The sequence below is a fragment of the Lindgomyces ingoldianus genome, assembly GCF_010093535.1.
Source record: "Lindgomyces ingoldianus strain ATCC 200398 unplaced genomic scaffold BDR25scaffold_13, whole genome shotgun sequence".
Classification (NCBI taxonomy): domain Eukaryota; kingdom Fungi; phylum Ascomycota; class Dothideomycetes; order Pleosporales; family Lindgomycetaceae; genus Lindgomyces; species Lindgomyces ingoldianus.
The window spans coordinates 33,018-61,007 of record NW_022985174.1 but is presented as its reverse complement, the minus strand read 5'-3'; the positions used below and the strand labels follow the sequence as shown (position 1 = coordinate 61,007).

The 27,990-nt window shown below is 34.9% G+C and overlaps 3 protein-coding genes across 3 annotated transcripts; 2 read left to right on the top strand and 1 right to left on the bottom strand.

Annotated features, from left to right (window-relative positions):
* Nucleotides 1–19,482: 19,482 nt before the first annotated feature.
* Nucleotides 19,483–20,440, bottom strand: BDR25DRAFT_342253 (uncharacterized protein; the record flags this gene model as incomplete). Its single annotated transcript, XM_033693701.1, has 2 exons — nt 20,209–20,440; nt 19,483–20,135 (listed from the first exon to the last, which is right to left on the bottom strand). The coding sequence occupies exons 1-2, from the start codon at nt 20,411–20,413 to the stop codon at nt 19,483–19,485; spliced, it is 858 nt and encodes a 285-aa protein (XP_033548339.1). The 5' UTR covers nt 20,414–20,440.
* A 1,293-nt stretch (nt 20,441–21,733) lies between these two features.
* On the top strand, nt 21,734–22,675 carry BDR25DRAFT_20332 (uncharacterized protein). The gene is made up of 2 exons (XM_033684416.1): nt 21,734–22,073; nt 22,180–22,675. The coding sequence occupies exons 1-2, from the start codon at nt 21,782–21,784 to the stop codon at nt 22,602–22,604; spliced, it is 717 nt and encodes a 238-aa protein (XP_033548338.1). The 5' UTR covers nt 21,734–21,781; the 3' UTR covers nt 22,605–22,675.
* A 1,856-nt stretch (nt 22,676–24,531) lies between these two features.
* Nucleotides 24,532–26,067, top strand: BDR25DRAFT_313459 (uncharacterized protein; the record flags this gene model as incomplete). The annotated part of the gene is made up of 4 exons (XM_033691380.1): nt 24,532–24,625; nt 24,818–25,141; nt 25,428–25,537; nt 25,798–26,067. 4 exons carry the CDS (start codon nt 24,532–24,534, stop codon nt 26,065–26,067), a joined length of 798 nt encoding a protein of 265 aa, XP_033548337.1.
* Between the last annotated feature and the right edge of the window lie 1,923 nt (nt 26,068–27,990).

Genomic DNA, 27,990 nt, shown 5'->3' with positions numbered 1-27,990 from the left:
ACTAGGTAGAGATGTAGATGTGTCCTTTATAGATAATAAATAGTAGGGTAGCGTAGCTAGCAGCGCAGATGCTCTAGATTATAGTAACCTATTCCTAGTTACCTAGCTATGTAAGGATAAGCCTTATACATCTTTTTAAACCTATAACAACCTTTATAGTGCTAATTATGCCTATCTAGAAGCTAGTCTTGTTAAAGTTGTAAATATTATTATTATAAACACTATATTTTGCTATTATGTCTTATATAAGCTTAAACTACTTTATAATTAACTTTAGGTCTTTTTAAAGTATTCTTTAGTAGTTCTTTACTTAATTAAACGCTATTTTAAGCTCCTCTGTATAAGACATAAACTGTGTAGGCTAGTTTATCTCTACTAGTGTCCTACTACATGCAGCTAATAGTCTGTTTACTATATCTACTACCTTACACAGCTAAGGCGTGAATCCTTGCAAATTAAGGTTAAGAATATATTATATAATTATTTACTTTTTAGTTGCAGTAAGTTTCTAGCAATTTAGTTATATAGTAAGTTAAAATATAATTCTGTTAAGCTAAGCAGTAAGCTGCTAATAAGGCATGTTAAAAGCTACTATAGCTTATTATACGCGTTTAAATTAGCATAAGCAGTAGGCCTAGAGCGCAAGGACAATTCTGCCTTCTTGCTAAGTTAGTATAGTCTTGTGTTGTTTAGACATCGCGTCTTGTACGTAGTGTTTGCAATGCCAAGAGATTTTGTTAGGTTCAGTGGTTTGGCGGGTTCGGTGGTGGAATACGTTATATGCTTTTAAATTTTTATTTTTATAAGTATTAATTATAACTTAAGTTTTAAAGTATTACTTAAAGTTTACAACTACTAAAGCTTATTATGTATAAGTAGTAGTAGTAATAAAGTGCATAACTTTATATTAAGGCCTATTATAACTTATTATAGGTTAAAAAGAACTAATTTAGTGCTTTAGAACTTTTTTTAAATATTACTAAAAGTAATTATAGTATTATAAGCTGCTTTAAAGCATAGTAGAAACTTTATTTTTATAATATAAATAATTTAGTTAAGTATAAAGTTTTTAGCTTAGCGCTTATACACTTTTTTTAAAAAAAAGTAAAACAACTTATATTATATAGCTATAAAAAGTGTAATAAGTAAAAAAGTATATAAATAGTAATAATCTTATTATTTCTATAGTATTACTAAAAATAAAGTAAGTTATAGCTTTTATAGCTATTAATAACTAGTAGACAGTAGCTACTAATAGTACACTTCTTTATATATGCGTTAAAGTGCTTTAACTAGTTTAGACTAAGCTAATTAGTGTAATAATTCTACAAATCGTTCCATCTTAGGTCGCTTAGATCCTATCTAAAAGGTCCCTGTATCAGCCCTAACTATAACTTAACCTAGTCCCTTGCAGTTACCTCTATTCCCTTATGTATTTAGTTGCACCTTGCCTGTATAGCTAGCTTAGTAGTTTTCTAATATCCTTTTGTACAAGGCCTATAGGTGTTAATAGCATTCCTAGGTTTAGAGTCCCTATACACTCTTATATGCCTCTAAGTAGATTTCTACTACATTTAGACCTATTGTTTTGCCTATGCTGTTACATTATATTAGAAAACTTACTTTTACTAGTAATAGCTTTATTAATAATATTATATTAATTATTTATTTAACTACATCTAACTCTAAAAAGCGTTTAATTTAGTTTAAGTTATAGTTTTTACACACTATTACATTAAATTATTTAGTTATTATAAATAAAATTTTAAAAACTTTTTATTAACTAAAGCTTTTAAGTTTAAAACTTTTTATCTTTTATAATTAAAATTATCTTTAAAAAAGTTATAAAAAGTGTGCTAAAGTAGAAACCTAAAGACTACTAATAACTTATTAAAAGCTTTAGCTTTTAGACAGATGCATTGAGGAATGTGTAGTCTAATAGGACCACAAGCATTGCAGGCCTGCAGGCTTTGCAGGCAATGCAGGCGAAGAGCATGCAGGCATGCAACTCTATGTATATAGTCTTAATTACAACTATAGTTAGAAGGCTATAATTACTGTTTAGTCTTTACATAATAATAGACTAAAAGGCATTAATACCTTTATAAAGAGGACATTGCTGCCTTATATATCTTGCACTATATATACCTTCTATTCTATCCTTTCTAGATTAGTTTACTAGCTTTCTATACAGCTGCTAGGTTAAACTACAACCTGCCTTCCTTACCTTCGCCCTACCTATACTCTGCTAGACGGACTATACACCTGATCTAGCTAAGTTCTTCCCCTTCCTGCTAAAATCTACTCTAGGCTGTAGTGCTTCTAAAAATACTATTTTAATAGAGTAAAGATTGTAATAGTAATTACTATCACCTATAAAGTATAGCTACCTTAACCTTAGACATTAGCATAACAGGCGCTTTAGCTGCTAGCACTAGCTAGACCTCTACAGCTACTAAGGAAGCGCAGAATTAGCAAATACTATATCTCTGCAATAAGCTAGAACAGCTTAGGCACTACCTCTAGCAACAGGCATAATAAGGGCTCTTAAATATTTAACAGTTACAAGCCCTTTAGCTAGAAGTAGCTAATCTCTAAAACATAACATAAGAAAAAACTAGCATTAAGTTAAAGAAGACCCTACGCCTAGCCCTCTCTAAGGCATTTAATAGCTTAGCTAAAAACCTAAAACCTTTCTTTATAAAGTGCCACCTTTATATGTAATACAACAAAGGCGCTTTTAAAACTAATAAAGAAATAATTTTATAAATAGGTCTACATTTAGAAGGATTACCTGCTGTATAGTTTTAACTCTACACTAATAATTAAATAAACTATTAAGTAAATAGAGAACTTTTACTACTAGAAATATAAAAAGTCTTTAAAGACATTAACTTTTTTAAATTAGCTCTAACAGCTATTTATAGGTTAGTTAACTAAGAAAAACAGGCAGTTAATAAAATAAACTCTTTATAATAAGAAAAGAGCACTATTTAATAATGTGCAGCCTGCTTTAGAGAACAACAAGCTATTTATAGATAGATAGATTAGAGAGTAATAGAATAAATATTTTATAACAAGCTTTTAGAAGCAATGAAGAATAAATTTACTTACATAAAAAAGCCTAAGAGCTTTAAAAAATATGTTAAAAAGGCACTTACTTATAATAAAAGACATGCTAAGTATTATAAAAAGAAAAAATTAGGTGTTATAACTTTAAAACCTAACTAGTTCTAAAAGAAGAAAAAGACCCTATAGTTTAATAGTAAACTTATAGACCTTAGTTACGCTAAACATATGTGTAGCTTCTTTAAAAAAAAAAGCAGTTCCTTTAAAAGCATAAGGCTGCCTCTTAATAAAGAATAGAAAAAATAGCTTAAAAAGAAGGCATGCCTTAACTATAAAAAAGTAGGTTATTTTTACTAAAATTACCTAAATGTAAAGATGGGATGGTAAGTAGCACGGATAGCACTGAGAGCAAGCTTTCGGAGAAAGATAGGAGTGTATTGTAAGAGAGACGAATCGCTGCCAAGCTTCGCTTGTCAGGATTCATGCTTATATACGAAGCACAGGTCATACGACCTCCAAACAGGTCAGGTGAGGCCATACTGGCCCGTTCTGGGACATCCGGCCTTACACTAAACTCTAAGAAACTAGAGAATAAAGATAATAAGTTAGCTATAAAAGCTATATTTACTAATAAAGGCTTAACACTTAAAGAAATACATAACAGGCTAAATAAATAACTTTACTAGAGATGTAAAGTTAACTATAAATCCCCTAACTGTCTAATAAACTATTAGAAGGTAAAAGTCTAAGAGAGAGATAGTATCTCTAAGGCTATTAAATAAGCTGTAGTTTTTAAAGGATAGTAAAATCTAATGCAAGTAGTTAACTACATTAAGAATGTAAAAAAATGTAAAAAATAGTAACATAGAACACAAGCGAGTCGGTAACATAAGCAAGTCAGTAGCCTCACCAACTTTGCGCAACGCGTTAACTATTAACTACTATAGCTTAACTAACTACTTCTTAATTACATTTAAATAAAGCAGGTATTGTTCTTACTATCTAAGCCCTTAATTACGCGCAAATTAAAAGCGTAAATTGTGCTGCAGCCACGTTTAATGTGCCCTAATTAACTCTAAATAACTAACGCGCTAGTTAACCTGCACAACGCAATTGCTAGCCTAACTTAAAGAAGCTTACTAAGCTAAAAAAGGAGTTAATTATTAGACATATACTTAACCTTAATTTACAAGGATTCTTGCCTAGCCTAAACGCTGTGCAAGTTATGGCTAATAATCTGCTTACTGCATGTAGTGCTTAGCTAGTAGGAAAGAACTAGCTGCTAAACTTTGTTAAGCGTATAAATAGCCTTACTATGTGTTTTAATTAACTATACAACTAGCAGCAAGCTCTATGCAAGGATCCTAGGATAATACAGACCTGGTTTGAGCTTGTACAGCGTACGCAGGCTACCTATAGGATCTTAGACAAGGATACCTTTAACTTTAATAAAGCTAGCTTTATAATAGGCTAGATAACATCTTAAATAGTTGTTACTAGCTTAAAGAGACGTTATTAGCCTAAGGCAGTACAACTAAGTAATTATAAGTAGGTTACAGTTATTTAGGAAATTAATGCTATAAAGTAGGCTATCCTACTATATATTATCTTTAAGGCCTAGTACCACCTATCTGCCTAGTATAAGGATCAGGATATCCCAGGCGACTAGAAGATTAGTGTAAGTAAGAATAGATAGACTAACAACAATCTTAGAGTTGCCTAGCTAAGGCACTTTATTAAGCATACTAAGAATAGAATAGTAGGCGCGTGCTAACTTTTAGTCCTAGATAGTTATGTAAGCTATTACTTAGCTATGTTTAAAGACCTTTATAGAGAGAACAATATCTACACGCTCTGTATGCCTCTACATTTATTACATCTCCTCTAGCTGCTTAATGTTAGCTGCTTCTTACTATTAAAGTGTGCATACAGAGATAAGATTAACAGCTTAGTCTGCTACTACATAAAGCATATTACTAAGCTTAAATTCCTGCCTTCCTTTAAGGCAGCTTTTAAGAAGGCCTTTACACTAAAGAATATTTACGCAAGTTTTAGAAGTGTAGGGCTAGTCCTGCTTGCGCTAGAAGCAGTACTATTAAAGCTTAATGTAGTTGTTTATACGCCTTTACTACTACTACTACCTTAACTAGAGGCTCTCTAGGTGTTGCAAACACTAAGTAACGCATGTAAACTTAAGGCGCAGTTAACTCTACTCTATATAAGAATTTAATAGCATTAAAACTTATCCCCTATATAGATGCTTTAGTTGCTAGATTGTCTTACTAAAGGCGCTAAAATAGTAATGCATTTAGCTCTACTGCTGTGTAATTAGGTCTCTGCCCTTTAGAAAGCTAATAAGGCTGCAACAAAGCAAAGGGCGCGTAAAAAAAGGCAGATTTAAAGGCACAGGGATATAATAATTAAAAAAGGTGCAGATATAGTTGCTTAAAGAGACACGCAGCAGCTAGCAGAGCAGAGTAGGCAGCAGGATGCATTAGCATTAGGGCAAAGTTAACAGGCTCTTACGCGCTGTAGTTGCTGCAGGGAGCCTAGTTATAATTCTTACACATGTAAAAAGAATACTGTAGACGCTACTTTATCTTAGATACCTACATTTTTATAGTATTTTAATGCGTTGTTAAGTTGCGTTGTTTTAAAGGTGGAGAAAGTTGGTGAGGCTACTAACTCGCTTATGTTACTGACTCGCTTGTGTTCCATGTTACCTTTTATAGTAAACTAGAATAAGCGTCTTAGCTAAAGAGCTTAAGCAGTAATTTAAGTAAGAGAACTGCTAGAAATGTAGAGAACCTTATAACTATAACCTTTATAAAACAGGGCTCTATAAGGTAATCCTAGATAACAACTATAACACTTATAAAGTTATAAAAAGGATTGCTATAGTCTACTATAACATACTAAATAAAGAAGAATAATAAAATTTTTTAGAAAAATACTAGTAAAAAAAAAGTTCTAACTAGCTCTAAACACCTTTTTAGACTCTAGCTTTATTAAATAAATAAACAAATACACTACCCCTAGCATTAGTAGTAACAAGAAAAAAGCTAGAGGAATAATAAGTTTATAGATATTGCATTTTTTATAAAAGTAAGCAACATAACAACTTTTAGTGTAAATATAGAAGCTACTCCTTGCAGATAATCTAGACAAAAGAATACCTATGTTAGACCTAAGTACAGCCTATACTAATCTATACTAACTTAGAACAATGCCTATACACCTAGTACTTATGTATAAATAAATGCTGCGTCTAACATTAGCTAACTAAACACTAGGCTAGATAGTAGCTAATTAGTGCATAAGAAAGTAAAAGATTTATAAACACTCTAATAAGATAAGCTATAGCATGTAAAATGCTAAACTGCCTACACTACAGCACAGGCCCTGCCTATAAATAGAAACTTTAGACTAAGTGTAAAGATGCTTTTAACTGCGCTTTCTATTACTTCTAATAAAAAGCTAATTAATAAAATAATTAACTTTTTTACTATTATAGAGTAGAAAACATTAACTGCCTAGTAAAAAAATGCATAATAAAGAAACACTAGCAATTTAAAATCTACACTAATTAAGCAGATAAACAGATACATAGTATCCTAAGTATTAAGAAAGAAGACATTAGCCTTAACTATAACAAAATCTACTATAACATAAAAGTCTTAGTAGCTGTAAAGAAAGGACCTAGAAAAAGCCTAACAACTAAATTTACACTTAAAGAATGCAAAGGCCTTACGCTAATTAATAGTAGCTGCACATTTATAGTAATTAACTTTAATTAAGTTAAAAAGTATAAGATGCTTTACAGAGCTAAGAAGGAACTTTTCTAAGTATTATTAGCTAACACATTATTAATTAAGTACAGCAAAGGAAAAATCTAGCTTAAAACTATAGAACTAGCTCTAGAAATAGAAACTATAAGCAACTAGGTATTATTAAACATACTACTACTTAAGAGAAAATACTAGGTTATACTAGAATATAACTAGCTTTATAAACATAACTTTAAGATTAACTAGAAAATAATAATAATACAACTTAAATCTAAGCATGCATAAATAACATAGTTAGCATGCTATAATAATAATTACCTTACACACCTATAGGCTAAATAAGGATTAGGCTACTTTCTAAAGAAATAAAAACCTTAGAAGTTCTCTTACTAAGAACTAAAAGCATAGGCTGTCTAAATAATAAAAAAAGAATTAAAAAAAATCTAATTTAAGAAATTTAAGAAGAAAAAAGACCTAAACTAGATAGAAATTTATTAAATTATAAAAAAACCTAAGAAAAGATTACTAGAAGAATATAAGGATTATAAAAACATGTTTAAAACTCTAAATAATCTAGAAAAACTTCCTCTACATTAACCTTAGAATTATGTAATTAGCTTTAAACTAAATCCCTAGCTAAAAACGCACAAGCTACGCCCTCTAATAAGAGCTTAAAAAGAAGCGTTATAAGAATATGTAGACTGCATGCTAGCTAGAGGCTACATTAGGGAAAGTAACAGCTTAGTAGCATTAGTAGTAGTCTTTGCAAAGAAAAAAAACAAGAAGGTTAGAGTCTACTAGAACTATTAGACTCTTAATAAAAATACTATAAAAAATTAGTTTTCTTTTTTTATTATTTAAGACATTATAAACTAGCTAAAAAGAACTACACATTTTACAAAGTTTAATGTCTAGAACAGATTTAATAAAATAAGAATAAAAAAAAGCATAAATAGATAACAGCTTTTAGAACTTTAAAAGAACTTTATAAACTTTTTATTATGCTATTTAGATTAACTAATGCCTTTGTAACTTTCTAAAAAGTAATTAACACTGCACTTAACTTATACCTAGATATCTTTATACTAGTTTATTTAGACAATATCTCTATATACATAAAAGAAGACAAACTAGACTATGTAGCAAAAGTATAGTTAGTATTAGATAAACTCTGTAAATATAAACTTTACTTTTAACTAGAAAAATGTAAGTTTAATGTATAAAAAACTAAATATCTAAGATTTATTATTAAGAGAATAGAAATAAAAATAGACCTTACTAAAGTAACTAAAGTACTAAAATAGCTAACACTAGAAACTATTATAAAAATTAAAAGATTTCTAAGCCTTACTAAGTATGTATAGAGGATAATTAAGAACTATTTAAAGATTGCACTACCTCTTATAGATGCTATATTAAAGGAAAGGTCTTCTTAGAAATTTTTATAGATAACAAAAATAAAAAATGCTTTTTAAAAACTAAGAAAAATTATAACTAGTTACTCTGTTCTTAGAATATACAACTCTACATTAAAAATAAAAGTGCATACTAATGCTTCTCTAAGAGTAGAAAGAGCAGCACTTTTCTAAAAATAAGAAAATAGATAATAGCACTCTATAGCATACTACTTAGCAAAATTTACGCTATTAGAACAAAACTACACTATTTTAGATAAAGAACTAAAAGCTATAGTTAATGCATGTAGAAACTAGAAAGTTAAACTCTAAAAACTTACATAATAATTTATAATTCTTACTAACTATGTAAACCTTATTACTTTTCTTATAACTAAGAAACTGTTACTAATGCATATATAATAAGCTATAAAGTTAGCTTAATTTAACTTTATTATTAAACATGTAGCAGGTAGCAGTAACTAGTAAGTAGACACTTTTAGCTAACGCTCTAACTATTTTATAAAAAATAAGAAAAACTCTAAGGAATTTACAATCTTTAAAAAAAAACTCTAGAAGTCTTAGTTTATAAAAGACTAAACTAAAAAAAACTACTATGCACCTTTATAATTATTAAGTAAGAATAGAAGAACTTAATAAAAGAATATTATAAAGCTTCTATGTTTAGACACCCTAGAATTAGATTACTACAGAAAAAGATTAAAGACATAATACTATAGAAAGTGCTCTAGCTAAAACACTTATTGTCACGGTATCCTCTCTAGATCCCAGACATAACTGTATTAGACGCGTACTAGAGTATTATTAGTGCACGTCTAACACAAACACAACACAACACAGACATAAACTTAAGCATAAACTGCCTTAACACTAACTAAACCTAGAACAGGCTTAATTTATACCTAAAGCGCTTAAACTTCTAAGCTAAGTATTTAATTACTAATTTTCTTTTAAACCTTTTTATTTCTTACATAACATCTTGTACCTACTATAATACTTTATGTAGTAATTAAACTAGACCTCTGTAAAGCTCTATAACCTTATTTATACATAATTATAACATTATGTTGTGTTAAAACTTTAGCTAAAAATAGCCTCTAAATCTAATTTAATAAGCTTAGTACTTGCATAACTCTAAGCTATTAAAGTAAGCTAAAAAGCCTTTTAAAAAGCGCTTACTTTATAAAAAAGCTACTACATTATAAGCTTTAAAGCTTTTTAAAAAAACTTTAAAAAATAGCTTTATATTATTAAGTAGTCTATTTCTACCTTAACTTTTGTTATAGTAGTAGAAACTAAGAACTTACTAGCATTAAAGCTTACTTAGAAGTTTAAAGATAGCTTAACTCTTTTCTACCTAATACTGCCTATAACTTATAACTTTTTTAACTTAGTAATAAAATCTAACTAACTCTCTAATCCCTTACTATTTAATAGAAAATAAAAAGACCTACTTTTTTTTCTACACAAGCTCTAATATAAACTTAAAGGAAATATAGACTAATTCCTCTTTAAACACTTCTAGTTACTATATGCTTACTTTTAACTTAACTATAATATAATAGCTTTAATTAACTTACTAATAAATAAAAATATTATTAACCTAAATTAATTTATAGTGTTTTTATAAGTAACTTATAAAGACCTAAATAAAAAGTTAACAGCCCTAAGTTACCTAAACACCTTATAATAAAAAAAAAAAGCTTTACTTTACACTTTACTAAGTTCTACTAACTTGCATTTAATATAGGCCTAAATAAGATAGGTCTAATTATAGCCTTATATAACTCCCTTTTAACTAAACTATAACGTGCTATAGTAGAAGAACCCCTCTTAAACAACCTTAATGTGTATGCAAACCTAATTACTACTTATAATAATAACATAAGGTTTCTCCTTATATAAGCTCTAATACGCCCCTAAACTAGTGTAGTTATAAATAAAAACCTTAACATAATAAAAATTAATTTAAATTATACTTTAGTTAGTTTTAAAAAGTGTAAAGATTATAAAAAAAAAGTTAATACTTTAAGTGTAGTAAGTATAGTTATATTTTCTAAAACTACTTTATTTCTCTTCTTTAAGTCTGCGCAAGTAGTGCTGCTAGCACTTATTAAAGATTTTTACTATTTTAATCTTATTTTTATAAGGGCTTTAACTTATATTTAAGCTTTAATTCTTCTTGCTACTCTTAACATAGCTGTAGCTATAGTAGTAGGAGCCTATAAAAAGGCTTATCTTAGGGCTAAGTTACCCTCTAGAACTAATTTAACACTAGATCTCTACTAACTTATAGGCTAAGTTCTTTACTAATAACTAGAAGTACTAAGTTAATATTTCTATATATTTATAATAAGAAACTATATTAGCTCTAATACAAGCTTTTATTAACTTAGAAGTAAATAGCATAGGTTATATTAATAAAAAACTAGCGTATAAACTAAATCTTTAATTAACACTACTTACTTAAATAATTTACTTAACTAGATTTAATAGAAAATAACTTAAAAAAAGTTTTATCTTTTATACTATAACTATTATAATTACTTACTAACACTATAAAAAGTAGATTAAGCTCTATGTAATAAACACAGAACATTATAACCTAATCCTAAAATAACTATAGCTATATTAGTGTAAAGTTACTTTTAATTACTAAGAGTAAGTTCTAAACTTTAACTCTTTTTAATGCTAAGACATATACTTACGCTTACACCTAAATAACACTTAAGTAGCACTTAATATAAAAGGTTTTTAGACTTACTTTTTAATAACCTAGAAAAAAACTACTTAAGTAAAGCTAATAAGCTAGGCCTTTTACTAAAATAGGCTATATAAAATAATTTAACAACTACTTAAACTTAAAAAAAAGAAAGCCTTTAAAAAAGCTTTACTTACTTAATTTAAATATAAACTAGAACTTAAACAATAGATAGATATCTACTACATAGAACCTACTCTATTTATAACTCTAGCTTAATAACTAGATTATAAAATCTACGCAGTTATAATTTCTAATATAGACTAAGCTCTAGCTTTTTAAAAACGCACTAACTTAAAAATAATAGTCTCTTAAAACTACTATAACTTATTACATGTCTTTTTCTAAGATAAGTTTAATAAGCTTTTAATATAATGTCTATATAATTACTAAATAACTTTTAAGCCTAGTAAACAACCTAGTTATAAGCTACTATATAAAATGTTACTAAATAAATTAAAAGTGCTCTAAAAATACTTTAATAAAAACTTAAAAAAAAAGGTTTATTTAAGCTAGCTTTTTACTAGTAGTGTTACTTATACTATTTATAAAAAAACTTAGAGGTAGGCTTTAATTTTATGTTAACTACTAAAAACTAAACACTATTACTATTAAAAACTAATACTTAATTTCCTTTTTATAAGAAACTTTAAGCTAACTAAGTAAAGCAAAGTATTTTATAAAGTTAGATATTATTACTACCTTTAATAAGCTAAGGATAGTAAAGAGTAATAAGTAGCTAACAGCGTTTTAGACCTAATATAGACTATTTAAGTACTTAATAATGCCCTTTAGCTTAGCTAACATGCCTAGTACTTTTTAACATTTTGTAAACAACTTACTCTAACTCTACTTAGACATGTTCTGCACTACGTATATTAATAATATTCTAATCTATAGTAATAGCCTTTTAGAGCACAAACTGTAACGGCGCAGGCAAGACAATGGGTCCGAATGCGGTATGAATCCACTCAGAGGCATATGGGAGTGCGTGGGGACTCAGAGACCTGGGAATACCAATGACACCTATAGGCCTTGTACGTAGGATATCAGAAAACTACCGAGCTAGCTACAGGGCGAGGTGCGACTAAATACATGAGGGAATAGGGGTAACAGCAGGGGGCCGGGCAGAGTCGAGTCAGGGTCGAACCAGGGTCGGAGCCGATACGGAGACCCTTCGGATAGGATCCTGGCGACCCGAGATGGAACGATTCATGAGAATCGTTACACAAACAGCATGTACGCCTAGTGCTAAAGGCTATAGAAGAAGCAGGTCTGTAACTTAATATAAACAAATGTAAGTTCTACTAATTAAAGGTTATGTATTTAAAATATGTAATCTTTATAAATAGTATTTAAATAGACCCTATTAAGGTTTAGACTGTGCTAGATTAGTAATACTTAAAAAATATAAAAGATGTTTAAGCTTTTATAAAATTTACTAACTTTTACTAATAATTTATTAATAACTTCTTATAGTAAGTAAGCCTTATAATTATACTTACTAAAAAAAAATTTAATTTAACTTTAACTTAAATTACTAATAGTTTTTTAACTAGCTAAAAAAAGCTTTTACTAAAGCTCTAATACTCTACTACTTTAACTTTAAACTACTAATACTTATAGAAGCTAATGCCTTAGACTACATAGTAGCAAGAGTTCTTTTCTAGACTAAGCTAGATAAGACTATTAAGCCTATTACATACTTTTTAAAAAGAATAAGTTCTATAGAAGGTAATTATAAGATCTATAATAAAAAATTACTTGCTATAGTACACTACTTTAAATAATAGCAACTTAAACTAGAAAGTGCAGCGCATCTAATATAGGTTTTATTTAACTATAAGAACTTATAGTACTTTATAACTATAAAATAACTTAGCTACTAATAAGCTTATTAGTCTAAATACTTATTCTGTTTTAATTTTAAAATTACTTATTATTCTAGTTAAAATAAAGGGAAACTAAATGCCTTTATAAGGTAATCTTAAAACATCTTTACTTAAAAAAAAGTATAAAAGGCTTAACACTAAACTTTACTTTAACTTAAGCTATTTTTAGACCTTAACTTAAATAAAATAAATTAAATAATTAATTAAATTATTACTAATAAGTATTTAAATAATAAATTTATTTAAGAAACCTTAGACCTGCTTTAAAACAGCGCTAGTTAGTTAAAAAAGGTAACACTAGCTAACTATAAAAACTAAAATAGTAAGCTATATTACTATAACTAACTTATAATCTTTAATTCTAATAAACTAAGAATTAAACTACTCTAAATTATACACAACTTACTTGTTAGAGGACACTTAAGTAAAGAAAAGACTCTTAACCTACTACAGAGAGAGTACTACTAGCCCTGCATGTTCTATACTGTACGCTAATACGTATTATGTTGCTATACTTACTGTAAAGTAAAAGCCTTTTAAAAAAAGTATAATAGCCTACTTAAACTACTCCTAATCTTTAAATAAGCTTAGAAAGACATATTAATTAATTTTATTATAAACCTACTTTTATTTAAAAGGTACATAAATATTATAGTAGTTATTAATTACTTAACTAAGTATTAACACCTAATACTATGTTCCTTTATAACTGCCCCTAATATAGCCTAGTTATTCTACTAATACATATAAGTTTACTATAGCCTGCCTAACATAATTATATTAGACAGAGGTACGCAGTTTGTCTTAGCCTTCTAAAACAAACTCTATAAATAGCTCTAAATTATCCTTTATCTATCTACAGCTTTTTACCTAAAGACTAATAGCTAGACTAAGAACATAAACACTATAATAAAATAAGTCTTATAAGTGTATATAAACTACTAGTAAAATAACTAGGTAAAATAGTTAGCTATAGCATAGTTTAAAGCTAATAATATAACATCTAAATTAACATAAGTATCTTTATTCTTAGTAAACTATAAATACTACCTTTAAATAAAATTTAAACTACCTTTAAATACTCCCTAACTAACTTATTAATTTATATAAGTAATAGATATAAATAAACTTATTAATAAAATTTAAAATATATTTAAATATATTTATAAAAAGCTTACATAGGCTTAAGCTTTTTAATAAGAGTACGTAAACTAATTTTAAACCTCTGCCCCTGTGTATACAGCTAGCAAGAAGATCTAGCTAGATGCTAGAAATATCTAAATAAACTAATAATTAAAGAAACTTAATTAAAAGAACTTTAGCCTCTTTATAGTAGCCTATATAGTCTTATTACACACTTACTAATTAATTCTACCTAACAGCATAAAGATACACCCTGTGTTTTACATATTATTGCTGTGCTAAGCAGCCTCTAAATCTAACTATCTACTTAAACAGCTAAACCTACTATTTAAACCTATTATTATAAATAACAAACTAAAATATGTTATAGAAGATGTTAAATAGATCTAGTTTAATAAAAAAAACATATCTATAAATACCTTATAAAATAAACTAGATATAACAAACTATTATAGAAACTTGTAGAAGCTCTGCAAAAAAACTTTATAGTAACCTAATTTTATGCCTAATACCTATCTAAACTAAACTTGTACTCTAATAAAAACAACTTAATGCTAGAACTACTAATGTAAAGAATTCCCTTTCTAATAAGAGAGAAGGTACTGTTACAGTATCCTCCCTAGATCCTAGACATAACTGTATTAGACATGTACTAGAGTATTATTAGTGCACGTCTAACATAAACATAACATAATATAGACATAAACTTAAGTATAAACTGCCTTAACACTAACTAAACTTAAAATAGGCTTAATTTATACCTAAAGCGCTTAGACTTCTAAGCTAAGTATTTAATTACTAATTTCCTTCTAAACCTTCCTATTCCTCACACAACGTCTTGTACCTACTATAATACCTCACGTAGTAATTAAACTAGACCTCCGTGAAGCTCTATAACCTTACTCGTGCACAATCGTGACACTTATGTACTAAAGTTCTACAAGAATGTAACATCTATAATAAGAATAATCTATGTTAACATAAACTCTATAAATTACTTTAACTAATTATAGCGCTAAGTTAACTATAGACTATAATAACTATAGATTTTATTACTAGGCTACTACTCTTATGTAAACTTAGTATAGAAAGACTCTATAACATAATTACATAAGTTATTAATAAAACTATAAAGTTTATTTACTTATAGCCCTTAAAAAAAGCATTATAGCTAAAAAAATTATGTTTAAACTAGAAAAAAATATCTTAGCTACTTATAGTTACTTAGAGATTATTATTTTTAACTATAATAAGCTGTTTACAAGCAAGTACTAGGCAGCAGTAGTTAGGTACTTAGAAATTAATTATAAGCTTTTTATAGCCTATTACCTGCAAACAGACAGACAAACAGAATAAGTAAACATAAAAGTAGAAAGATATCTGCGCAAATATGTGTTATATAAATAAAATAATTAGGCAGAATAGCTACTAATAGTATAGCTTATAATTAATACTATAAAATTAGCTACAACTAAAGAAACCCTATATAAGGCTAATTTTAGATATTTCTTATAATATAAGTTGCACAGCACACAGCTAACTAACTCTCTAAAGGCTATAAGCTAGATTGCTAGACTTTTAGAACTGCATTAGAAACTAACTAAGAAAGCATAGTTAGCCTAGAACGCTATAAAAGAAGCAGTAAACTAGAAACAGCAGCTAGCACTTAAAATACACCTAAATAATTACATATACCTAGATATAAAGAATCTTAAGACACTTTAACTATCTAGAAAGCTTACTAAGAAACGCATAGAACCTTACTAAGTTATATAAACACGCTCTAGCATCTGTAAACTTAAGTTACTAAAAGAAATGTAAATTTACCTCTAGTTCTATGTTTTTAAGCTTAAACTTACGCCTAAAAGCATCCTACTAGCAACTACTAGTTAGAAAAAAGAGAAGAAAAAATATAAAGTTAAATAAATCTTAGACTACTAAGAAAACAAGTACTTAATTAAGTAAAAAAGATAGCCTACTAGTAAAAGTACTTAGAAGCCTATTAGAAGCTTATTAAACGCTTCTTTAATTCTCTATAAGTACTTAGAGTCTCTTTTAAATAAAACTACTCTAGAGAGAGCTTCTTAAACTAGAAAACACTAACATTAGTTAAAACTACAGCAGCAGCATTAGCTAGCTGTAATGTAGGAAGCCTATAACTCTTTAATATTAGCTAAGAAGGTAGAAGACTAGCAGCTTTTGCCTTAAGCGCTTTAAGCTTATCTAGTAAAGAGAAGTCTTTTTTTAGATACTTCTCTCTTTAATCTTCTAACACTTCTAGTTGCTTATAAGCCCTCTTCTAATAAGCTATAAATAACTAAAATTGCTTTAATAACTTTTTTTTATACACTTTTTTCTTTTTTTTACGCATCTTCTCTTTTTAAACAGTTTCTAGCTTTTTTAACAGTCTTCTACGCTCCTGCTCTAAATAATTCTACGCAGTGTTAGAAATAAAGGTGTTATAATAATAACCTTTTTATGTACACTCTACACACTTATCTAATAAGAAAGTTATTATGTAAGAGAAACTGTTTAAATAGTAGAGACTACATAGGCGCATCTTAGTATAATAAAGAGGATTAAGATAAGTAACAGTACAAAGACAACAGGCAGCAGCAGAAAGACAGGAAGCCTAAGAAGGCATAGTTAGAAAAGATAAATGTTTAAGAAGGCTTTAAAGATAGATACACACTAACTAAAAAGAAATCCTAATGTTTACAGCAGAAAGAACATAACAGCAAGGACGCTAACTAGAAGGGAAGCCTGTGTGTTACAGCTAATAAACAGACTATAATTACTTAATTAGCTGTACCTTATAGCCTAAGCAATGTTAGATAGACAGCGCTTATCTCTATTCTAGACAGATTATGTAACAAGACAGATAAGGAATAGCTTTAGCTTTTAGACAGATGCATTAAGGAATGTGTAGTCTAATAGGACTATAAGCATTGTAGGCCTGCAGGCTTTGCAGGCAATGCAGGCGAAGAGCATGCAGGCATGCACAACATGCACTACATGCAACCCTATGTATATAGTTAGAAGGCTGTAATTACTGTTTAGTCTTTACATAATAATAGACTAAAAGGCATTAATACCTTTATAAAGAGGACATTGCTGCCTTGTATATTTTACACTATATATACCTTCTATTCTATTCTTTCTAGATTAGTTTACTAGCTCTTTATACAGCTGCTAGGTTAAACCACAACCTGCCTTCCTTACCTTCGCCCTACCTATACTCTGCTGGACGGACTGTACACCCGATCTAGCTAAGTCCTTCCCCTTCCCGCTAAAATCCACCCCAGGCTGTAGTGCTTCTGAAAATACCATTTCAACGGAGCAAGGATTGTAACAGATACTTAAAAGGCTTTTTTATAGTTATTATATATATAGATGTTTTAGAAACATGTTTTTAAATGTTGAAAGAAAGTCTTCTTACAGTCGCCTACAAAAAGTCTGTTAACATAAACCGTGCGCTGTAACAAGGTCGGCACAGTCAACCACGTGGCCTTCTCTTGCTTATAGAGGTTTAGGCTAGGCTAGAGACAACCGCTAGTGCTAGTGCTTACCCTAGCATTACCTATATATATATTATACTATGCGAGAATACTTAGCTTAAGTATTCTCGTGCGTACCTTTTGGTACAGTGGGGAAAGTCGTATAGTATCGGCTTGGCAGGCGGGGTGCCTACCTTATTACATGCGCGACCCCTCAACGCGCATCAACGCGTGTATGCACCCCCTCTTTAACACCACCTACAGCCACCATGTGACGTTCTTTTAGGCAGGAAATTAGCAGAAATTAAATGCGCAATAGTAAATTGTTACCTATAACACACATAGTAATTATTTCTAAGTTTAAAGCTAGTGTGACGCAAAAGGATTTAGCTAAGGAATTTAGCTACACTTACTAGTGTATTGCATTAACTATTAAGCGCTAGAAAGAGCACAACTAACTTACCTCTATGCCTTGCTCTAGGCGTCCTTTTATAATATTAAGGTAGTATAAACAACTACTTATTTAACTAGTATAAAAATTCCTAAAAATGCAGTATAAAACGCTTATAAAGGCAGCAGGCCTTATGTATAGCACTACTTACCTTTATTGCAACACTATCTATAATCTGCTTAAGAAAGAGGGCCTTACTAATTACTGTTATAAGAAAAGACCTAAAATAAACACTAAGTATACAGCTTTAAGGCTTATATTTTACTAGCAATATTATTACTTTAACTATAAAAAAAAGGCTGTTAAGTTTAGTAATAAATGTTTAATTAAGCTAAGCTTAGAGGCAGATGCTAAGTAGTGTTTCTAGTACAACAATAAAAGATAAGCTCTACAGATAATACAGCAAAAATCTAAATTAACAAGGAAGAGCTAGATAGTCTAGAGAGCAATCTAGGTAACTAGTAACAGTAGGGCAGGTAGAAGTAAATTAGTTATTATAAAGAGGGACTCTAAGGCTAAGTGCAGAGGCTACTCTGCAGATTTGTACATAAAAACGCTCCGCTAGGGCCTCCTACCTTACTATAGGCCTAGGCAGATCTTTATGCAAGATAACACTTCTATTTATAACACTTAAGTAACAAAGGTCTTCTTAAAGAAGCACAGAATTTAGACTATAGAGTAGCCTCTTTACTTACTTAACCTTAATCTAATTAAGCATATTTAGTAGGCCCTTAAACAACTTGTCTATAAACTACACCCTAAGTTTTAAACAATAGGCACCTTAGAGGATAAATAAAACTAATTTTATAAGGCATTAAAAAAAGTATAAAAGTTAATACTTAATTTACTAATCTGCAAGCTTATAGAGTCTATGCTAAGGCGTTTAAAGGCAGTACAAAAGGCTAAGGGCTAGCAGATAAAGTATTAGGCTACTATAAGTATCTCTTAATTATAACTCTAAAAAGAGCTTTAATTAACTACCTATATTAAGCAGAAAGGCTTCATGTACAGAGGGGTGGTTTTTAGGCGATTTGGTGCTGTTAACAGACTTTTTGTGGGCGACTGTATTTATTCTTTATTTATTATACTAACGTGTTTTATAGCGGAACTCTCCACCTATTTTGCTTATTTTTCTTTCCTTCTTCTACTTCATTCTCATCCTTCCCGGACAGGACCAGCTCATGATCAGGCGGGGCTTCGTCCGCACCAGCCACCTCGTCTGCCACCTGTCTCTATTCCTGGTCTTTCGCTGTTTCTGGTTGTATAGTTTACCAGATCGCTTTATTTTCGCCATGCAAATGACAGAGAATTGAAAATCGAGACGTGAATTGTTGATCGGAAAGTGGTCAAGTTTCTCTCGAAATTTGAACTCAGGCTCTGTTGCAGACTCCTCTCTCTATCTACGCCACTTCTACGCATCCATGAAGAGTACATTCCCACAAGGTTAAGGACACCCCATCCTTGCCTCACGACTTCTTCAATCCATTCTCAAAGTCCACTGGCTTGGCCGCCGACTTGGCCGCCGACTTGGCTCTCCGCTCCCCGCCCGCTGCATTGCCGCTCTCTTCAGTATCGCCCTCGCGCATCCGCTCTTCATAAGCAGGAGGCATTGTCGTCGCCATACTTCCCACACGCTCCAGTTCTACCTGCGTGTCATCTCTCACCAGCCCTTTCCCTACTCCATTTCTCCTGGTCGACCTCCTCCTCCAAAATACGAAAGCGATTACTATTACTAACAACGCCAGACACCCTAAGACACTCCCCAAAATCGCAGCTAGGTTCGAGTGACCATGCTTGGAATCAGCCGTTTGGACACTCGGAGCCGTTTTCGGACTGCCGAATGGAGTGTCTATCGTGTACAGATATGGTTGGCCCTGGCGCGTTGTGTTGAGGATGCTGAATGCGGTCGTGAGGTAAAATGTCCCGAGGGTGTGGTTGTAGTGGAGAAAGACGCAGATATCTTCTGCTAGGCCAGAGCTAGGGACCAAAGAGGAGTTTGCTGAAGGCGATGGAGTTGGAGAAGGGCTGGGAGAGGAGAGGAATTCGAACGTCCAAGTAAAAGGGGGTCGCCCGTTGAATGACTGCCCAACTCCGATGTGGGAGCGAGAGCCGTTTGGGTCTGGAAGGGTTAATTAGCTTGCAGTACTACACGAATGCTTTGGGCCCCGGGGTTAATGAGGAAACTGGCTTACTTATTCCACATTCATACTGGACATTCGCAGTCTGATCCGAGGAAGTTGAATCGTTCCATTCGAGCCTTATCGCGTCGTTCACGTATACGGGAAGCTTGCCAAATACCCCGGTGTTTGCTGTGGCATTCTGTGCGGTGAAATTGAGAGAGGAGGTAATGTTTGGTGGGGCAGACGGGAAAATCCACTGGAAGTCTAGGTTTGACATTGCAGTCGTGGCAGCGGTACCGCTAGGTCAGAAGGATTATAGTAGGAAATGTATCGTGTTAGCAAGCTCTGAGGGAATGTAGGTCAAGAAACTCTCCACGTTATATCTTTCCCCTCCACCATCAGATCGACAATAATACCGCCATAGTGAACAAACGCGCTGGTACCAATTATTAGGCTCTATCGCAGCACGTTGTAGGCGCAGCAAACTGGAGCCCTGGGATATTCAATCCTTTGGGGGTTGGAATTGTGTCGCGCCGTCCGCAACGTTGCTTTGAATAAGGCAATCCACTCGCCCCGTTTGCAGTCGATTGCGGCGTAGCTTCATCTCGCGTTGCTCCGCCACACAATCGACCCCAATTAGACATTAGATGGCCAAGGCAGACTACAGAGCAAACATGGGGTTGAAGATTAAGGATCTAGAACCTTGGGACGGGGTGCAGGGATGCTCAGTAATTGAGTCGATCGGCTTTCTGGCTGCAGACTTAAGATCAGCTGACTTCTGACGACATTCTATCGTGCGAGAAATACGGAATACATATAAAAGAGCCAGAAGCCTTCTGACCCTGAATTTCGGAGAAAACGCTTTACGAAGGATGAAGAGGAATTTCATATCTTGCCCTTTCTGAATCCTGTTTTCCCCTACCTCATGATTGAATCACATATATCCATGCGCTGGTGTTTGGATGCCTTCGGAAGGATAAACCACTAGCTAAACTACGTTAAAATACTTTGAAGATGCGAACATAAACACATGTGCCGATGTAAGTTGAGAAAGAGCCCTTGTATCTACTATTGATACACCGCTCAAGGAGGTAGAAGTATACACGTAGCTAGCGTCATACTGTGCCGTAAGTCTAGTCTCTTCTTCAAACCTCCTTATATTGCATTCTCCCAAAAGCGACGAAACTCCATGAAAAAAAAAGGGGAGGATGTTATTCAGTTTTAAAGTCCATCAAGGATTTAACCCTCCTTCAGACATTTCCCCAGCTCTTCGCCCGATACATGACTTCTAGCCGGTACTTCATCTCGACTCTCGCGCGAGTCGTCTCCATCTTCGAGGGTTTAAAGCCATTCTGAGGACGTGGCATCCTCGTTCTCAGGATGCTCCGGACTTCGAGGTGGTATCAAGGGAAGCCGCCCTAGCCTGACGTTCGTCGAGTGGACAATCGCGCCAGATATCCATGCTGTAGAGGATCAAGAGAAAGTATGAGAGTTCTCGGAGAAGTATTAAAGCCACTCTGTGCCTCGATAGAATGAGAGCATCTCAATATCTCAGGATTACAGCATTACATTACCGTTTACCTTTCCAAGTACATTGACGTAAAATCTTGCTACTACCAACAATCTTCTAGTCCTTTTGAACAATATGCGCTCCATCACCTCCCTCATCACTCTCTTCCCACCAGTCTTACTAGCCATCCCTACCTCAAACCCAACCAGCGACGTCTATAAACTGAAGAACCTACTCATTCCGAACGAGAACGGCGAACTCGTGTACGCCACGCCCTCCCAGCTTGCCGCCCGCTCCGCCAACAACACTCTCAACAAACGCGACGCTTGCAGCGACAAGACCTACAACGGCGTGATCGATATCTCAAAGCCGTGTTACCAGTTCTGCGAGCACTCTGCCACTGAAGTTCTCGGAGATCCCGTCAAAGGTAAACCGTCCTATCCTTCCCAAAATTCTGGATAAAGCTCAAGAGGATTTTAAACCCACTTCTCTTATTTCGATACCAGGCGTATAGAATATTGACTCTTCAACAGTCTCCGCAGATATAAACTGCGACGTGACAACCTGCGGCATCGCCCACTCGGAAGCTGTTACCATAACCGAAGGCTTCACCATCACGCTCGGCGGCAACTCCCCCCCCGGCCCCGAAGGCAACGCCGTGCTCACTGGCAGCGCATCCTTTTCCTGGTCGCGCGCTGAAACGACAACAGACACATACACATTCAACCCCACCAAAGGTGACGTCGGGCACTTGGTCTTCCGACCAAGGTTCCGTCAATCTTGCGGGGCGTTTCAGGCGTGGCAGCAGTGGTCGAGTGATGATGGATTTGAGGTCTTATGTGAGGAGCCCTTTGATGAGGATCCGAATGCGTGTGGGAAGAGCCCGATGAAGTTGAGTACTGGGAAGGCGGATGGCGAGTTTACTTTTTGTAATGCGAATACGCATGAAGGCTGTTAGGTTAGATGGCGGGGTTTGAGGGCGTGGTTGGGTAGAGAGATGGTGGGGAGGTGAGATGGGCTATGGTTTGGGGAGGTGGTATTATGGACAGGAAGGGGGGTAGGAGGGTGGCTGGACGGTTGGATGGATGGGAGCATTGGTGGTGGGAGAATGCTGGGCTCGTGTTGGTGGTGTGTAGCTGGTAGAATTAGACAGTGTTTTTAGTGAATTTTAAGAGGAATTAGATTCTTAGTTTCTTAGTAAACTAACCTAGTAGAGGTTTAAAAAAAAAAGTGCAAAACAGCTTTACAAATCCTTAGTCTATCATGCTCTACTTACGTCTTACCTACTATACCTCTGTAACCTAGGCTAATCTAAAATTATACAGAAGTAACAGAGTGTGAGAGCACTGTGAAGCAGGAAGCATAAAGCGCAGAAGGGGGTACAGGATAGTATTAATAGACAAATCCTTAAGGAGACTCAGGGGTTCGTGAGAGGATATATATATATATGTGTGCTAGGGCACGTGACAGGACGTTATGTGCCTAAGGCTAGGCTAAGGGCTTTCTAGGGAGAGTCTAAGGCATGTCTAAGTTAACTATAACATAGCCCCCCTTCTTTTACAGGTTGTCCTTAATCCTGTAATTAAATAGGTAGTGTAACAGCACAGGCAAGACAATGGGTCCAAATGCGGTAGGAATCCACTCAGAGGCATATAGGAGTGCGTGGGGACTTAATAACCTAGGAACTCCATTAACACCTATAGGCCTTGTACAAAGGATATTAGAAAACTACTAAGCTAGCTAAGAGAAGAGGTGCGACTAAATACTTAAGGGAATAGAGGTAACTACAGGGGACAGGGTCGAGTCATGGTCTAGGCTGATGCGGAGACCCTTTGGATAGGTTCCGAGCGACCCAAGATAGAACGAATCATGAGAACCGTTACAGGTAGAATATTATAGTAACTTAGACTAGCTCTAGGCAGACCTATAGTAGAGACTATCTAGGTTACACTTAAGTAGTACTTATTACTAGTAACTAAACTTTAAAAAACCTTAGTAAAAAAAAACTATATTTAAAAAAATATAACTAGATAATTTAAAACATTATTACTAGTGCTATAGTTACTAATATATAGTGTTTTTATTTCATTAAGTTAAGCTTAATAAGCTTATAACGTACCTAACAGGTTAGCCGGCCACACAGGTTAGCCGGCTACTTTTGCTAAGCCCCTACTAAAACCACTCTATTCTAGCGCAAAACAGCCTACTTTAGCCCTGTATAAAGTAATATAACATAAGATATTATTTAAAGTCTACTTTTACTACTTTCTTACATATACGCAAGTTATGCCTAGTCTAATTACACTGCCTACATTACCTTTAACTTAGCTTACCTTTTTTTAGCGCGCACTTACATCTTTAGCTTCTTTCTATTACTACACGCTTTAAACTCCTTTAGAGCAGTTAGACAAGCTCTATTCTTAACTATTAAGGTTTTTTCTGCCTAAATCTGCTTTTTTTTATGTAATCTATGTTATGTAGTAGCTTTATTTACTACTTAAAGCTTTATAATCTCTTTTTACACTAACTGTCAGATTTAAGCACTGTTTCTAGGCTTCCTGAGATGAATGATGGGTTTGGATATGATGTATGGGATGATTGATTGATTGTATTGATTGTGTTCATTTATCAATCCTTTTTCTGCTCTACTCGTGTTGCTCGGCTTTTTGTTTTGCTGATCTATCTGGTGCAAAAATCGGTGGAATTCCTTGGCAACACAACGATTTTCCCTGCACGCGTACAAACTCACACACAAACTGTGAATTTACTTATTTTATGCAAGAATTGCGTAACAACTATCTAATAATTGTTAGTACAACTTGAGGCTATACAAATACGTGTATAGGAGCTATACTGACGCGTTTTTGGTGTTGTAGTCCGTCAATATGCTCATGGAGAGGCCAAAGAGGGCGCGTATACCCTCTGTAACTGCAGCAGAGGCAGCGGCCGCTGCTGCAGCTACTGCAGCTATTGCAGCACGTAAGAAAGCAGCAAAACCACGTTGAAAAGCTACAAAGGCGCAACTAAAGGCTGCGAAGCGTACTAGAGGGCGGACGACGCGCTCACAGCGCGATTAGGTGCGGTTTATAGAGCCTTCGACAGCTAACGCGGGCCCGGCGGCTGCTCAGGCAAGCCCTGCTTAAGTTACTACGCCTGTTACTACGCAAATAGAGCGCGACTTTGTACTGTCGTCGCCGCTACCAACGCTCAAGACGCAGCCTGAGGCTGTAACTATCGATCTATCCGCCAAGTCAAATTCGCCGACAGCAGGCTGTGTTACGCCTATGGCAGCCGCCCCTATTTGCTCCGCCAACTTATCATTGCTGTTAAACGCACTAGAGTACAATCTTAAGGTTAAATATAAGCTAATTGTTAACAGAAGGAGCGCTGTTTACCGCGCACCAGAGCAGCACAATCGCTTTATATGGTGGCTAGAGGACGCAGAGAATGTTGTAAATGAGCTGCTAGCCATGCCAGAGGCTCAACTTAAAGGCTGTGAGTACAAGATTATTCAGCGTACAATCAACTTTTAAGTAGGCCCAAGGGCGCGAAAGGTGACGCACTCACTAGCAGATTTTAGTGCGGCTGAGGAGGAGAAGTTTTTTAAGCAGGTTAACTATTAAATCAGCAAAGGGCCGCCTCCTTAAGTAGTAGAGGTAAACATTAAGGTTACTGTTAAGGCGCTTGCCTTACAGAAAGCCTTTAAGCGTAATTAGTACGCTAATAAGCCCTTGTCTGATGTACCTGACTTGTCAACGCCGCAACCTGAAAAAAATCTAAGGCGTACTCAGCAGCTGCTTAACAAGGCGAGAGCGGTACAGCAATTGCAGGATATGGCCACGCAGGAGGACTGGGAGAAGAGACTCCACCGCCACTGGCGTTGTAGTAACAGTGAGTGCCTAAACTTTAAGTGCTAGTGCTAGGTTACTGCCAACTTTAAGCACTACAAAGTCTCGCCTGCGGACGCGAAATCTTAGGCAAACGCAATCCTTGCAGGTGAGGCAGAGCTCCTCACGCCTCTAATTCAGCTTATTAATTACTGGAGAAGCCCTGCTAGTAGCAGTAACCAGCTAAAGCCAAAGGGCAGGCGTAAAGGCAAGAAGCGCTGTAGTTCTACTGCTAGCAAGAGCAACTCTAAGCGCGATTTTTAGCGCACTTTAAAGAAGCGCAAGCGTCAGCAGGCTAGGCAGAAGGCAGAGGACGATGCCCGGTGGCGAGAGGAGCAGCGCGAGATGGTTCAACTCCAGCGCGAAAATATGAGGTTACAGCCAAACTTTCCCGGATTTGGCCAGCCTAGCCTGCCAATAGGCTATCCATACGGCCCTGCTGCTGCTGCTAGTTACCCTCAGCCTGCTTATCCTCTCCATCTGCAGCAGCTTTACTCGCCTTTACCGCCGTCACTACCGCCACCAATTGCTTAGCGTCCTATTACACCTGCGACAGCGCTCTCCACCTGTGTGCTAAGCTCAAGCCCTGTAAGCGGCAAGGAGGACACAAGAGCAATTATAAGAGAGTTTTTTAAGTAGATTATTGCCTAGCAGCCAGAGGACAATCACGAGGACTACAAGCAGGCGCAAGATGTAGCAATCTCAGAGCGGTGGACTGTTAGAGATTTGCAAGAGATGTTAAACTCTAGTAGAGATCTCTATAAGGTAGCAGTTAGTGAGCGCTTCCGGCTAAAAGATAGAGTAGTTAGGCACCTTTAAGAGGATCTTAGGAAGTTTAAACAGCACTATCAAGCTGCTGCTGCTGCTACTGCTGCTGCTGCTGTAGGACTCATGAACATGGGTAACGACAACACTGCAGGTAGTGGAGTAACAAACTGAGGAGACAGGACTGCAGGCGTTAGGCTTTAGAAAAATGTTACTACGTCACTAATACTATAATACCTATTGTACAATTAACGCTTGTTCTCTCTGCCTTATGCTCTCTACTGCTTGCTCGCCCTACTGCCACCTCCACATCTTGTGCCTAGCCTCCATTAATGCCTCCTTGCTCTCCATCCTATACAGGCCATCGGCAGCGTGCTTAAAGTGCTTTCTTGCAAACCGATCACACTGACTCTCGCGGATAGCTGCCCTCAGGAAGTCGCCAAAGTTGTCAAATCGCCCGCGCGTGCAGCCATAGTACCTGCGAATCTAAGCTTTAAGGACGCTAAAGGTGAGCTCAATTGGGTTATAGTCTGGCGAGTATGGCGGCAAATATCTGACAATGTGGCCAGCTTGCTCAATCTCACTCACAACCTCCCAGTTTGTATGAATTGAGACGTTGTTAAGGACTACAACCATAGTCTTGTTACCGTACGCCATGCGAAGGGTGGGCAGTAGCGACTCGCGGATCCAATCCATAAAGTCTTCATGGCTAAAATAGCCCTCCTTCACGCCCGTACAAGGCAGGTACCCATTCATAGTAAACGCGGGTAAGGCTGCCCAGGTTTTCCCTCGTCGAACGTCCTGCATATAGCGGTTCGTGGAGCCTATCGGCGCGTAGGCGTGGTGCCGCCAACCAGTCTTCTCACTAAAGATGGACTCGTCCAGAAACACTAGATCAGCGGCGGTGAACTGCCTCATACAGCGGCGATAGCTCTCACGAAGCTCCTCATTACGAAGTATAGAGATAGGACGCAGCGCTCGCTCGCTCCAGCTGCGATCGTTGAGCAGCCGAGTAACTGTTGACCGGTGTACTTTAACGCCTCTCTCCATCCATAACCAGTAAGCTATCTCGTCATGATACATCCAGCCGCTTTGATAGAGCTCATTAAATAAGGCTTGCTCATCTTCAGGTCCTATTTTACGCGGGCGGCCAAGTACAGCGTTTGGATCACTTGGTTTGCGAGTGCTGCCGTGCAGCTTCAAGTTGCGCTCAATCGCGTACACCTCTGACCGCGACACACCAACATGACTAGCAATAGAGTCGTGACGCCAGCCTAGCAGCAAAAAGCGATATATTTCAATTCTCCGGCGTGGATCAAGGCCGCGGCCTTTGGTTATGAGCTCTCTAGGGATCTTAGGAGCGCGACGCGCCTGCGCGGGCGTGAGAGGCCTTGTAGAGACGCCATGGGCTTGAAACATGAGACTATAACTCTAAAAAACGCGTCAGTATACCCCTTTACACATATTTGTATAGCCTCAAGTTTTACTAACAATTATTAGATAGTTGTTGCACAATTCTCGCATAAAACAAGTAAATTCACAGTTTGTATGTGAGTTTGTACGCGCGCAGGGAAAATCGTTGTGTTGCCAAGGAATTCCACCGATTTTTGCACCAGATAGATCCGAGTCCCTCGCGCACTTGCCCTATGCGCGACCAGCTTGCAACATGCTGCAATTTGCTGCAAAATGCTG